At 52.8% G+C, this 12,582-nt stretch overlaps 7 protein-coding genes across 7 annotated transcripts; 3 read left to right on the top strand and 4 right to left on the bottom strand.

Annotated features, from left to right (window-relative positions):
- The first annotated feature begins 329 nt into the window (after nt 1–329).
- On the top strand, nt 330–2,974 carry P153DRAFT_334127 (WD40 repeat-like protein). The gene is made up of 5 exons (XM_033665594.1): nt 330–573; nt 632–1,377; nt 1,426–1,623; nt 1,672–2,440; nt 2,502–2,974. Exons 1-5 carry the CDS (start codon nt 390–392, stop codon nt 2,705–2,707), a joined length of 2,103 nt encoding a protein of 700 aa, XP_033526260.1. The 5' UTR covers nt 330–389; the 3' UTR covers nt 2,708–2,974.
- On the bottom strand, nt 2,876–3,648 carry P153DRAFT_364351 (secE/sec61-gamma protein). The gene is made up of 4 exons (XM_033667578.1): nt 3,567–3,648; nt 3,461–3,513; nt 3,341–3,403; nt 2,876–3,287 (listed from the first exon to the last, which is right to left on the bottom strand). The coding sequence occupies exons 1-4, from the start codon at nt 3,590–3,592 to the stop codon at nt 3,220–3,222; spliced, it is 210 nt and encodes a 69-aa protein (XP_033526259.1). The 5' UTR covers nt 3,593–3,648; the 3' UTR covers nt 2,876–3,219.
- Nucleotides 3,649–4,520: 872 nt separating this feature from the next.
- P153DRAFT_382762 (uncharacterized protein) lies at nt 4,521–5,867 on the top strand (the record flags this gene model as incomplete). Its single annotated transcript, XM_033670178.1, has 3 exons — nt 4,521–5,017; nt 5,073–5,683; nt 5,749–5,867. 3 exons carry the CDS (start codon nt 4,521–4,523, stop codon nt 5,865–5,867), a joined length of 1,227 nt encoding a protein of 408 aa, XP_033526258.1.
- Nucleotides 5,868–6,615: 748 nt separating this feature from the next.
- P153DRAFT_310193 (glycoside hydrolase family 5 protein) lies at nt 6,616–8,869 on the top strand. The gene is made up of 4 exons (XM_033664765.1): nt 6,616–6,979; nt 7,039–7,499; nt 7,557–7,791; nt 7,856–8,869. The coding sequence occupies exons 1-4, from the start codon at nt 6,910–6,912 to the stop codon at nt 8,827–8,829; spliced, it is 1,740 nt and encodes a 579-aa protein (XP_033526257.1). The 5' UTR covers nt 6,616–6,909; the 3' UTR covers nt 8,830–8,869.
- Nucleotides 8,868–10,468, bottom strand: P153DRAFT_364348 (family A G protein-coupled receptor-like protein). The gene is made up of 3 exons (XM_033667577.1): nt 9,884–10,468; nt 9,343–9,833; nt 8,868–9,294 (listed from the first exon to the last, which is right to left on the bottom strand). The coding sequence occupies exons 1-3, from the start codon at nt 10,115–10,117 to the stop codon at nt 9,081–9,083; spliced, it is 939 nt and encodes a 312-aa protein (XP_033526256.1). The 5' UTR covers nt 10,118–10,468; the 3' UTR covers nt 8,868–9,080.
- A 485-nt stretch (nt 10,469–10,953) lies between these two features.
- On the bottom strand, nt 10,954–11,479 carry P153DRAFT_364347 (uncharacterized protein). Its single transcript, XM_033667576.1, has one exon. It carries the CDS (start codon nt 11,259–11,261, stop codon nt 11,043–11,045), a length of 219 nt encoding a protein of 72 aa, XP_033526255.1. The 5' UTR covers nt 11,262–11,479; the 3' UTR covers nt 10,954–11,042.
- A 235-nt stretch (nt 11,480–11,714) lies between these two features.
- Nucleotides 11,715–12,236, bottom strand: P153DRAFT_285205 (uncharacterized protein; the record flags this gene model as incomplete). Its single annotated transcript, XM_033663383.1, has 2 exons — nt 11,715–11,976; nt 12,031–12,236. The coding sequence occupies 2 exons, from the start codon at nt 12,234–12,236 to the stop codon at nt 11,715–11,717; spliced, it is 468 nt and encodes a 155-aa protein (XP_033526254.1).
- Nucleotides 12,237–12,582: the final 346 nt, after the last annotated feature.

Raw genomic sequence — 12,582 nt, 5'->3', positions numbered from 1 at the left:
AGTCAATGAAAACTTAAATATCGGCATGTCGACAAGACGACTCCACAGACGTCACAGTAAGGTGTTGTTCGTCAGGAAAGACGCGATGGTAAATTACCACCTGCTAGAAAGAAATGGGTTTCGGTCTACAATTTCGAGGCCAGCATGAAGGTAAGGTTGTTTTTAGGAGATATATTCGGCAAGGTGTTTTGCAATTAGAAATAAACGACAACAGGTAGATCTGCTGTACGGAATCGACACTTGGGGCAAGAGGTGGCCGAAAATGTGGGGTCGGACGCGGAGATAAACTAACGATAATCCCGCCGTGGCTCCACCGTTCACAACTCGACCATGGTGTCTAGCGATTGCGATTCTCTGCAACCCTGTCTTTCAATCCACACGTTGTAATCATGAGCTCCTCACAGGTACCCACCAGCCCACCCAGCGATGGAGAGGATGCCAGGACTATTGTCTACGACCCCAACGATCCGTTCTGGCGAGATACCGAGGATGATGATGACGACATGGACTATGTGCCAGCACGAGCTGGCAGCGACGAAGACGAGGATGGAGAGTTGGAAATGAGCTTCCACGGTATGCGGTGTGAAATACAAATAAATCTTGTCCAAACACTGATATACGGTAACAATAGATGCTGCAGAGCAATTGAGCAACCTCAGCGGTGTTGAAATCGCCTTCGAGTATACCGACGATAACGATAACGATGACGATGATGACGATGAGGAAGATGATGACGATGAAGAAGAGGACGACGATGAGGATGAGGACGAGGAAGAGGGGGAGGGAGGAGAAGCCGAAGCTGCCAACCCGCGACGGACTCCAGTATACATAAGTCGCGAACAAATCATGCAGCTACTCGGCCACGCGGGGCTTGGGCGCATATTTGCCTCAGACTTCACGTCACGAACCGATCGACGGCAACGTCGTCGCCTCGCTGGAGAAGACGAGGAAGATGAGGAGGAAGACAGCGAATCTGCTACAGGGTATGCTCCGGTTGGGTCTGGAAGGCCACGCCGTCCACGGGGTAGAGCAGCGTTTGACAAGGTACCGAGTGATCAGGGTAGAGAGTTGATGAATGCTGGTACCTTTGGTTCCAACCCACGACGGGAAACAACTATCAAGAGAAAGAAGAGGCTGGCATACGACATTATGAGGAGAGAACTGGGCGCAGGAAGCGATGGACGCCAGAAGAACGCAACAAGACTACTGAAGCAGGATATGATTCCAGAGTCGACCGCTGACATGATTATACACTACAACGCGCGATGTTACTCGGGACAATTTTCAGACGATGGCAACTTCTTTTTCTCTTGCGCACAGGACTTTCGAGTCAGAATGTACGACACATCCAACCCATACGACTGGAAGTATTATAAGGTTAGTGCCAGTCTATTGCATTGCATCGCATCAGCTGACTCCTCTTAGTCGGTGGTCTATCCCTACGGACAGTGGACAATCACAGACGCATCTTTGAGTCCTGACAACCGCTTCCTGGCGTACAGCTCCATCAGGAGTATCGTTTGTCTGGCGCCTACAGATCCAGACAATGAATCAGATCCAATGCTCCTCGATTTCGCGAACATAGGCGCTGTCAATCCTCGCGGATTTCATACATATTTTGGTGTAAGTTCCTGCTACCGCCCCACACATGACTGTAGCTAACATACGTAGATCTGGTCAATTCGGTTCTCAGGCGATGGAAGAGAGATCGTAGCAGGCGCAGGTGACAATTCAGTCTACGTGTACGACATCGAACGACGGCAATCTGTTCTCCGCATCCCAGGCCACCAAGACGACGTCAACGCAGTCTGTTTCGGCGACTCGCAATCGCCACACATTCTATACTCAGGCTCTGATGATACCACGCTCAAGGTCTGGGATCGGCGAAGCATGGGCGACGGCCGTGAGGCCGGTGTATTCCTTGGCCATACAGAAGGTCTCACTTATGTTGATAGTAAAGGAGATGGCAGACACGTGCTCAGTAACGGCAAAGACCAAACTGCTAAGCTTTGGGATCTGAGGAAAATGATGACCATGGAGAAGGCTGACCGCATCGACCCCATGGCCTACACCACACGCTTCGAGTACCGCTCCAACGCCTATGACGACAAGGACTACCGCCCTCATCCTCATGATTGCTCACTCGTTACTTTCCGTGGCCACAAGATATTGAAAACACTTATCAGGTGCCACTTCTCGCCGCCTGGTAGCACAGACTCACGATACGTATACTCTGGGAGCTACGACGGCTCCGTGTACGTCTGGAACCTCGATGCCACTCTAGCAGGGAAGGTCAATGTGCTGAAAGCGACCAAAAACTCGCGGCCACGGGATCCAACCCTTCTCAATGAAACGTATGATTACTGGGGCAGAAACGGAGGGAGCTGGATGACGTGTGTCCGAGACGCGAGTTGGCATCCCCATGCGCCAGTAATTGCTGGTGAGTTTTTATATCTTCTTCCTACATATTCCCAATCGATCGGCAACTAATGATGTGACAGCAACATCCTGGAACGGCTGGGGCACCTCTCAAGGTACTTGTACAGTGCACTCTTGGAACGACGGCGTCGAAGACGACGAGGCGGAGCCCAAGGTCGGCAGACGCGTTAATGCTCAGCTGCAGCATGATGAGCAGCTGTACAGGACTGCTGAGGGCAGAACCAGAAGGCAACCCATGTGGTACGATGAATGGGCGGACGACGATTGATTGAATATTTAGTAATCAGAGCGTACAGATCTATGGATTTGATGTGGGGTTGGCGATTAGGTGTTTACCGGGGGTTAGTGAGTTTTACAGTCGTTTGTGAAGCGTGTACATATGTTTTCGTATAGTGTTTTATGGGAAGGCGTTTGTAAGGGAGGGACGCCACGCTCATTCTGGGAATCAAGTCTTCATATTGTAAGTCGTTCCAATACGTCCAAGGTGCAAAACTACCTCGGAATCGCTGCTACTGATCGCGCAAGAAGGTTTGTGAACAGAGCGCAAATCGAAGTTTGCGCGTGTATCGATTGGATATAATCAAACTCCCGCTCCCTAGATGCCTTTATAATACAGCCTCATGCGCGTGCGCAGCCCCACATGAACATGCGCCATGTTCAGCCTGCCTTCCCCAGTGCCCTCAGCGCAGTCACAAAAAAAGAGGGGTTCATGGTGGAACCCTTTCGGAGTCGGAGAATTTGAAGTGAAGATAAATCGACGTGTTTGCGATGGTACGAAATCTATGAGCCGCCGACGAGGATGTTGTTTACGGGGATGTGGATAAGCTTGACGACGTAGCCGATGACGCCTAGTTTGTGGTCAGTATTCCCAATCCCTCTCGTCCAAGTTGCCACGACTAACCCATGATCAGGAAACCAATTCCTACTGCTTGCGAGATCCTGATGAACTCCCTCTTGTCTGGCTCTGAGACGACGTTAGCGCGGTGAACGGGAGGCGAGAGGTGTATTGCGAGAGTCATACTGGTGCAGCGGTTCATGAAAAGAGTACCCTCCCTGAGGAACTCAGCGGGCATACTGAGAGATGATTAGCGGTTTGTTCCCAATATCGCGCCTCGTGTACGACATACTCGGCGAAATCTTTGACGTTCTCCATGGCGACTGATATGCGATTACAAGTATCGGAAGGAGGTAGTTGGCCGTAAGAGGTGGGTATCAATTGGCGGGTTGGTGGGTTTAGGGAGACGTCGCGAGCTCAGAAAGTTGGGCGGAGGAGGGCAATCTGGCCTTGCGGAGGATGCCGGTAACGGCTAGCGCCCCTGCCAAGCTCGCCCGAGCTCCCCGAACTCGATGCGCCCTTGTCTCCTCCTGGTATACACTCCACGCCCGCGACTGCAGCTCATCTCTCACCCGCATCGTTCCCCAGGTTTGTTCAGAGGGAAGACACTCACCGCAAATACAGAGTCGACGACGAGAACTAGCAGCAGAGTGCGATCGGACACGTGCAAAGGGTATCGCGTAGGGACGAAGTATTTGGCTTCGACAACATCATTGTCCATCGCTTCTCATTGCGGGTCGCGTGTATTTTCGCGTCTTATCAAATCGCTGGGAATCTGTAACACGGCGATTACGCTTCGCGCGAACTGTACTGGGAGTTGGCGTGCAAGGGAGCAAGCGCAGGAGTCAGGCTGAGGCTACACATCACTTCACATCTCTCACATCCACATCCTGTACCTTTTACATCTCCGCATCTGCCAGAGGCGATCGGAGCATCAATTCTCGCACTTGGGCTGTCTCTCTGGGACTTGCCACTGCTCCTTGACAGCGGCACTGTACGTATTTCCTCGCTACGCGACTTTGTTTTCTTCTGTCAACATCGCATTGTGTTGTTCTGCGAGCAGAGTTATCTTTTTTTGTGGTACCTGCTATCTGTCTTATAGCTCGCTGATTGTGTATTGCAAACAGACTTCCTGTATTCTGACCATTGAAGCTGGTCATACAGTATCTACAAGCCAATTATAGAAAGAATCCTGGAACACGTCTCCATACTTACTGCAGACTTCACTTGAAATACTACAACCAAAATGGCTGACGATGATAACTTCGATATCGACATTTACGGCGATGATACCTACCAGGAGCCGACCGCTCAGCAAGACACAGACATAACCGACGCCAATGCGGCGAACCCAAGTCCAAATGCTGTCGAATCCACTAATGCGACTGTCAGTAGCAAGGGTGGAGGCGTTGAGTCATCGGCTGCACAGGACGGGTCGGGCGATGCAACAAATGGGGATGCGCATGCTGGCAATGATGTTCAGCAGATTGCAAGTACTGGCGGATCGGCTCACAACCAAGACGTCCACAGACAGGCACCTCAACAGCAGGGCACGAAACGCAAACAGGGCGATGACGATGACCGACCGACCGACCCAGGCGCTACAGCTGCGTTGATGATCAACGATCTCAACTGGTGGATAGGTGAAGAGGATATCCGTGGATGGGCAAACCAAAGCGGTTGCGAGGACGAACTCGTTGAACTCACCTTCAACGAGCACAAGGTCAATGGAAAGAGCAAAGGGTAGGCCAAGTTGCAGTGTTGTCCAGTGTAGCACCATACTGACTTTGGTCCTCAGTCAAGTTTACATCCAACTGCAATCACCGCAGGCAGCGACTGCCCTAAAACACCAGATCGAGCAGCTCTTCAAAGATCAGGCTCATGCAAAGAAACCTACAGCTATCTTTAACCTTCCAGATAACAACCCGTTCAAGACATCGCCCAAGGAGGTCCCACCGCGTGAGAAGAAGAGTTACAACGATCGCGCTCCAACCAACAACTATCACAATCAGAACGGCGGCAACTACAATCGCTTCAACAACAACAGAGGCAACTTTGGGAACCGCGGTGGAAATATGGGCTACCAAAACCGTAACTTCCCCACCCCTGCAGCTGGCAACATGGGCGGGAACATGGGCGGCTACGGCGCACAGGCACCTATGAACAACTTCGGCGGTGGTAACATGGCCGCGGGTATGAACAACTTCGGAGGGGGCTTCAATCGCGGCGGCATGATGGGCGGTGGTATGCGAGGCGGCATGAACAACCGTGGTGGCGGTCGAGGTGGCATGGCTATGACTCCTATGGGCGGAATGGGCATGCCAATGGGCGGAAACATGATGGGCATGGGCGCTGGGATGATGGGCATGGGCGCAAATATGGGGATGATGGGAGGGATGGGAGGGATGGGTACGTCGGTCGAGCTCCGCGTAGTTATGCAATCTGAACGGAAAATTGACTAACTTTTGCTACAGCACCAGGATTCGGCGGAGGCGGCTACCAACCGAACTTCAATCCAGCTTTTAACCAGAATCAAGGCGGAAACGACGGCAGCTGGAACCCTCACGGCGCTAAGAGGCCACGGCCCGAGTGAATTGCTGTTCCGGGATATTGTTCTTCGTCATCGGATTTCTTTCGACTATCTAGTTCCGGAGTTGCCGTGTAGCAGTGCCTGAGCTGCTTGTCTGCATTGCAATGTCTCATTTGCACCATCGGAGTACCGGACTGCTTCCTTTTCGACTGTCTTTCTTTGTATCGACTTCTCAGCCTCCGAACTTGTCCACGTTGCCACTGTTAGGAGTCTCTACTGCTTACAAAAATGTGGCTGGGTTTGTTCTCTTCTGGCGTCTTTTGGGCAGGCAATGCATCATGTAGGGAATCCAAAGCTTCTTCACTCATGTTTTATCAGCTCTGAATTTTCTTTCCTTTCTCTAGTCTTGCATGTCATCATCTCTGGTACGATGTCATGACGCCCACTGCCCAGAGCAGCAGGATACATTATATTTTATAATTCTGGTCCATTGATTTTGCCCAACACTTTGTAATACCCGCTTCTTTCGCAAAATAAGTATGGGTAGCGAAGCACGCATTCTTGGAAAGGGCATCGGGCTTCTCGAAAGTCCAGTTTAATTGATTTAGTTGATACCAAGCCTAGCCGCTAATAGTGGAGTAGGGAAGGGGCAATGTTATGTTTTACCTGAGATTGCGTTTGCATCTATGTGTTGGTGGAAGAAATGACACTTGCCCCACTTAATCTGGAAGTAGGTCCGTCGGTGCGCCAGATTGATCAGATGATCAGCCAGGACAACCTTTCATTTATTCAACTGCGCATGGTGATGTGAGGCGGCCGTTTCTTCGACAAGATGGCCGAACATGCACCCAGTAAACCGGGTCAGGTACGGGTCGGGGCAATCTAAGTAGTCAACCGGAGGGGTCAAGTACTGTATTGTTCTGGGTCCTGGACTCTTTCGCCATGTGTGTGACATCGTTTACACGGCGATGGAGAGTATAGTTGTTTCGTGCCTAGATGAGACTGACCGGCATGCCGAAATTGGAGGGATATCTGGTTGTGCTCATATATATTCTCTGGACCTCCGACTGAACACGGCTATTTGCGACCTTCAGACTTAGCTATTATGGGTTCTTACTTCAAAGCAGCCGTATTTGGGGGAGCTCTGCTCAATGGTGGATTTGCTGTCGCTCAAGGTACATCTCCATATAAGTTAATCGATGCTAGATCTGGAAGCGACTAACACCACTCGCAGCATCGACCAAGGCGGCCGTAACATGTCCCTCCACAGCGAAATTCAACACTATATCCGCCTCCAAGTTCTACGCTGGACTGAATCCCGGCTGGAACGTAGGCAACACGCTTGATGCCATTGAGACGGAAGGATCGTGGAACAACCCCCCTGTTGTCGACAGCACATTCAACGATGTCGAAAACGCTGGGTTCAAGAGCGTTCGTCTGCCCGTTACTTGGGCATACCATTTCAAGTCTCAGGCACCAGACTACACCGTTGACCCGACCTGGCTGCAGCGAGTATCCGACGTCGTGGACATGATCGATCGCAGGGGCCTTTACACTATCGTCAATGTCCATCACGATAGCTGGAGTTGGGCGGACCTTACACAGTCTGCGACCAACGTGACGATGGTCGAGGACAAGTTGTACAAGTTGTGGTTCCAAATTGGTACCAAGCTGGCTTGCAAGGGTGAGCGAGTGGTAAGTAAAACTCCAGCGAAACGGGGTTTGAATATAGTAGTTTGACTGACTCGTCAGGCCTTTGAAACGATCAACGAATTACCGGGAACGACAGCAGAGCACGGCGCAATCACGAACAGACTGAACAACATCTTTCTCCAGGCCATCAACGACGCTGGCGGCTTCAACCCGCAGAGAGTCGTCACGCTCGTCAGCTCAGGCGAAGACGGATACAAGACAACGCAGTGGTTCGAGCCTCCTGATGCAAAGTTCAAGAACCCATGGGGTATTCAGTACCACTACTACTCACCCTGTACGCTTGTCCCCCCCCCCCAACTGCCCCCTAACAACACACACACTAACACACACATCCACAGACGACTTCATCTTCGGCGCCTGGGGAAAAACAACCTGGGGTTCCGCCGCCGAAAAAGCCACCCTCGAAACCGACATCGCCGTCGTCCGTGGAAACTTCACCGGCATCCCCATAGTCATCGGCGAATGGGCCGCGTCGCCCGTCGCGACCGAAACAGCAGCCCGCTGGCGCTACTTCGACTTCTTCATCCGCACGGCCGCAAAGTACAACACCTCGACCGTGCTGTGGGATAACGGCGCCGACTTCCTCGACCGCGCAGCCCACACGTGGCGCGACGAGGTCGCAATGGACATCTACCGCAACGCGGTGAAGGGGATCCCGAACGCGCTGCCGGACAGCACCACGGATGGGTCTGCCACCCGTCAGGAGAGCTCTGCGTACATCTACCATGCGAAGAACAGCAGCGTGGCCGCCGTGACGCTGCCGTTCCTCTTCAACGGCAATACGCTGCGCAGCATTTCGCTTGCGCGTAAACGTACGCTCACAAAGGGGACAGAGTATACTGTGTCGGGCGAGAAGATTACCTTCGCGGCCTCCTTCCTTAACACTATCCTCACGCCTACATCACAATACGGATCTCTCGCAAACCTCACTCTCCAGTTCAACCAGGGCGCTGACCTCCAGGTCAATATCCTGCAGTATGGAACTCCTGTCCTGGCGCAGACGTCTGCGAAGCTGCCCGCCACGTCGGCGGACTTGTCAATCCCGATTACGTGGCGTGGTCAGAACCGCCCGGCGGCTGTCAAGGCGATCAAGAGCGATGGGAGTTATCTGATGGATGACTTTACACAGTACTTTGGCCCTCTGCAGCAGGGGCGCATCACGTATGGCAGCTGGGATTGGGATGCGAGTAATGTCATCTTGAAGGCGAATGTGATAGACGCAGTGCGGAGCGGGGGCAAGGATACGACGTTCACGATCGAGTTCTATCCAAGGGAGGCTGGGAACAGTGTGGACTTCGTAGTCAAGGTGTGAAGGGGAACAGAATAGTTGATCAGATTATTTTCATTATCGCATGCCTAACGCTTGATACATACATCATTTAAACACTACACATGATGCTATACTTGTTGATTGATACTGTCAAGGACAGATGGGAGACTCCTTCTCATTCCATGCACCTCCTTGGTCACCACCGTTGTTCACCATGTGAACACCGTGACCAAGACTCTTCTTTCGCAATTTGAACCGACAGTTGACAGAGAAGTCAATTGTGAGGGACGCGTTTAAGCACCGTCCTCATCGAGGCGGAGGGAGCCCTCGCGGTTAAGACCGTTGGCCCAGAAGCCACCAACCTCAACGTCAGTCTCAGCCATGCTGCGGTGGGTGAAGAGCAACCAGGCACCGAAGACGCCCTTGGCAAGGACGTCCAAGACAGCGTAAGCAATGATCTCGCCATCAACACCAACCTTGCGAGAACCATCGGCGAAGCCCCAGACACTGGCATGCGTTAGCGTAATCATTCACACAGACGTACGTTGTACTTACATAGGGTAGGCAGTCCAGAGCAAGAGAGTGTAACCGCCAATGGCTACGAAGAACGATCGGAGCTTCTGGCCCTTGGCAGACGCAGCGGATCCTCCGTTCAAGGCAAGGTGCCAGATGACAAAGATGTAGGCAATGCAGGCAATGGTGTACCAGCCCCACTTCTGGGGGGTACCCTCAGAGCCGTAAGCAGCAAAGAGACCGGTCAAGACCATAATGAGGTCGGCAATGATGGCCATGGTGATGTGGGCACCGTTCATGCCAGCCAAGAGACCAAGGTCGAGGATCAGAAGAGGAGTGGTGATGCTCCAGTCAACGTAACGGGCCCAGAAGACCTGGCGGTGGATAACCTCAGTCGTATCCGGGACGTGGTCGTGCTGGTGGCGGACGTAGATCTTGTGGACAGACACACCGTGGCCAGTGGCCATGGCGAAGTAGGAGAGAGCAGCAGTGAGGGTGATGACAGTCGTGATGACATGGTAGAGGCGTTTAGACTGGGCAGGTTAGCGGGGGTGTGTAACACTGTGCTCAGAGGGCGACGTACCACCGGGATCCTCCACGACAAGGCAGTGAAGCCAGCCGACGCGAGGAGCATGAGCACGAAGACAACCCATAGCGTCCTGCTGCCGGCATCGCCAACGAACTGCTCAATTGGCGTGTCGGGCATGACAGTGGGGATGGGAGCTACGTGTGTAGCCGAAGCCGTTGCCGTGGCTGTGGGGAGGGGAAGAAGAAGGGACGTCTTCTTCAAGACTTCCTCGAAGTGGTCGACAATCATGTTGACGGTGGTGTTAGGTGTCGTGAATTGAACGACAGCAACAAGACTCTGGAGAAGAGATGAACGAAGAAGAAGAAGAGGATGTAGCGGCAGCAGCGGTTTTAAAGAGCTGCAGGCAGCTGTTTGCGCACGGATACGGGAGCTATGGTACAAAGCACCAGATGGTTACGTCATTCCGACTGCAAGACGCGCGCATGTGGATCTTCATTGGCTAGGGCCATCGCAGTCCAAGACGCAGTTTCAAAGGAACTAGGGCCCTGCCGGCTTCACGCGCTTCATCCATTGCCTTGCTTTTGCTGCTTGCTTGTTGAGTGCCGTTTCGGCTCGATTTACTGTGTCGTGCATCATCCCAAGATAACCCCAACCTCCCAAATTGCGTACGCGACTCACAAATCGTGGAGAACATCAAAGCTTCGCCATCAATATAAGCGATCCTTGACGTACCCCAGACTGCGGCTTCAAGGATCGAGCGAAGACAAGGTCCCACTTTTCAGCTCTCTGTAAGCCGTCTGATTGGGCACAAGCTCGAGAGCTCTTGAAACCTGCCGCCTCACCCCCTCACGAACCAGGATGTAGGTCACGAACCAGCTCACGAACTTGTCGCTCAGAAAGCCGGTTGTAAGCCTGGGCGTCAGTGCTTCCCTGGGCGTTCTAACTCTGCCTAAATTAAGCTTCATTTAGAGAAGATCCAGGCTGGAGCGATTGCCCTCTTTGTCATGCTTTTCTTGAGCTTCTGCGTCAAACGTCCCTGCATCAAACCTTCAAACCCTGCAGCTCATGACTTTCCATCTTTCCATCCGACACACAATTTTCAGTGGTCCGATTTTGATGTTTGCGCTTTCCTTGAAAATATCCACGTCCCTCCATGTATCTTACATTGCTAGAATTCTTCTACCAGATGACATCTGCCTTCCAGCCCAATCTATCAACACCACAGTATGAACATGCTCACTATTGCGTTCCACGCGTCTTTGACAATAGCTAAGTCACTTCGACACTGAGTCGGTTCAGATTGGGCTTCTGCGACCGAAACCTTGAGCATGGTTTCCTTCTCCATGAGCGCGGCCCTAGGCTCTTGGCTCGTAGCAGACGCCTGCTGCAGGCGGTGCTCGAAGGCAATGCGCACGCTGTCGACACCCACCATGTGCCGTGAAGGCGATCCAGCGAGGGCTTGGAGAATGTGACAGAATGAAAACTGGAGTGGAGTGGCCAAGGGTGCTGATGTAGACCTTAGTGTGACTTCCTCTGACGACAGCTGCGAGGGCGGGTCAATGACTTGGACTCGAGACAAGAACTTTTATGAGAATGAGCTAGTGAGGTCTTGATTACTTGGACAGATGAATATTGGAGTGGAGAGGAGTGAGTGGAAGAGTAGAGTGTGCGAGCATAGGTACAGACTTTGTCGTAGTCGCCTCAGATGGCAGATCTTGCTCGCTTCGGATGCCTCGAGCGCGCCTTCCACTTCTGACAAAAAGGAAAACCTTTACAAGACAAGCCACGCATTCTTCATTCTGGGAACGACCATGTTTTACAAGTATGGAAAGCTATCCCGCCTCCTCAAACATCCTCCCTCCACTCTAAGTACATATATATATCTCTAGTACTGCCCAGCCGCCGCCTGACACGCCTTAAGCTGATCAAGGTACCACCCGCAGATCGTCAAATTGCCCTGGTTCTCATCCATGCACCTGCGGAAGTTACCCACATCCGTCGCACACGCGCCACCCTGCGCCATCGACGAAGTCTCCTGATGCTGCTGCGAGAAGTCGGTAGATTGGGGCGACGCCTCAGCAGGTGCGGATGAGCCGCCGAACCAGCCGCCGACCGCGTGGCCGATTGAGGAGCCTACTGCGACACCGCTATTGGGGGGGTTAGCTCGTGTGGATGGAATGGGGGTGGTATTGGGGACTCACGCAGCGGTGCTGGCCATCTGGCCGAAGAGTCCGGGGCCCTGGGGCGTGGGGCCTGCTGCTTGCTGCTGCATTGGCGCGGGGGGAGCGGCCTTTTGCTGGGGAGCGGCGGCGGTTGATGAGTGGCGCTGGGTTGCGGGCGCAGGCGCGGGTCGCGCTGGGGCGGCCGCGGGGCGGCGAGGGGCTGAACCTCCACGTTGGCGGGCCATGATGTTGAGTTGATGGGTTGGGTTGGGTTGTGAAAGTGGATGTGGATGTGGATGTGGTGAGTATTGCGGCAAAAGAAGCGAAGTGGAAGCTCAAATGTACGTAGCGTCCGAGGTTCCAGAAACATCGGCGTTAGCGCATTTTTCTTTGGCGCGGGCTTTCCTTGTTACCCTATTGGTTGGTTGTGATACTTGCCTTTGAATCGACTTTACAATTCTCCGCAGCCAGCCTGGAGAATACGTTGGCGTTCGTTGTGTAGGGCGTTGAGTATGGTGACGAAGAGGAGGCAAAAGTACTATTACTTGCGTTCAGGCAGAGTGTGAGAATAAAGAGATATCATGACGACTG

This window comes from Dothidotthia symphoricarpi (assembly GCF_010015815.1).
Source record: "Dothidotthia symphoricarpi CBS 119687 unplaced genomic scaffold P153scaffold_5, whole genome shotgun sequence".
Taxonomy (NCBI): Eukaryota; Fungi; Ascomycota; class Dothideomycetes; order Pleosporales; family Dothidotthiaceae; genus Dothidotthia; species Dothidotthia symphoricarpi.
This window is presented reverse-complemented; position numbering and strand designations above follow the sequence as displayed.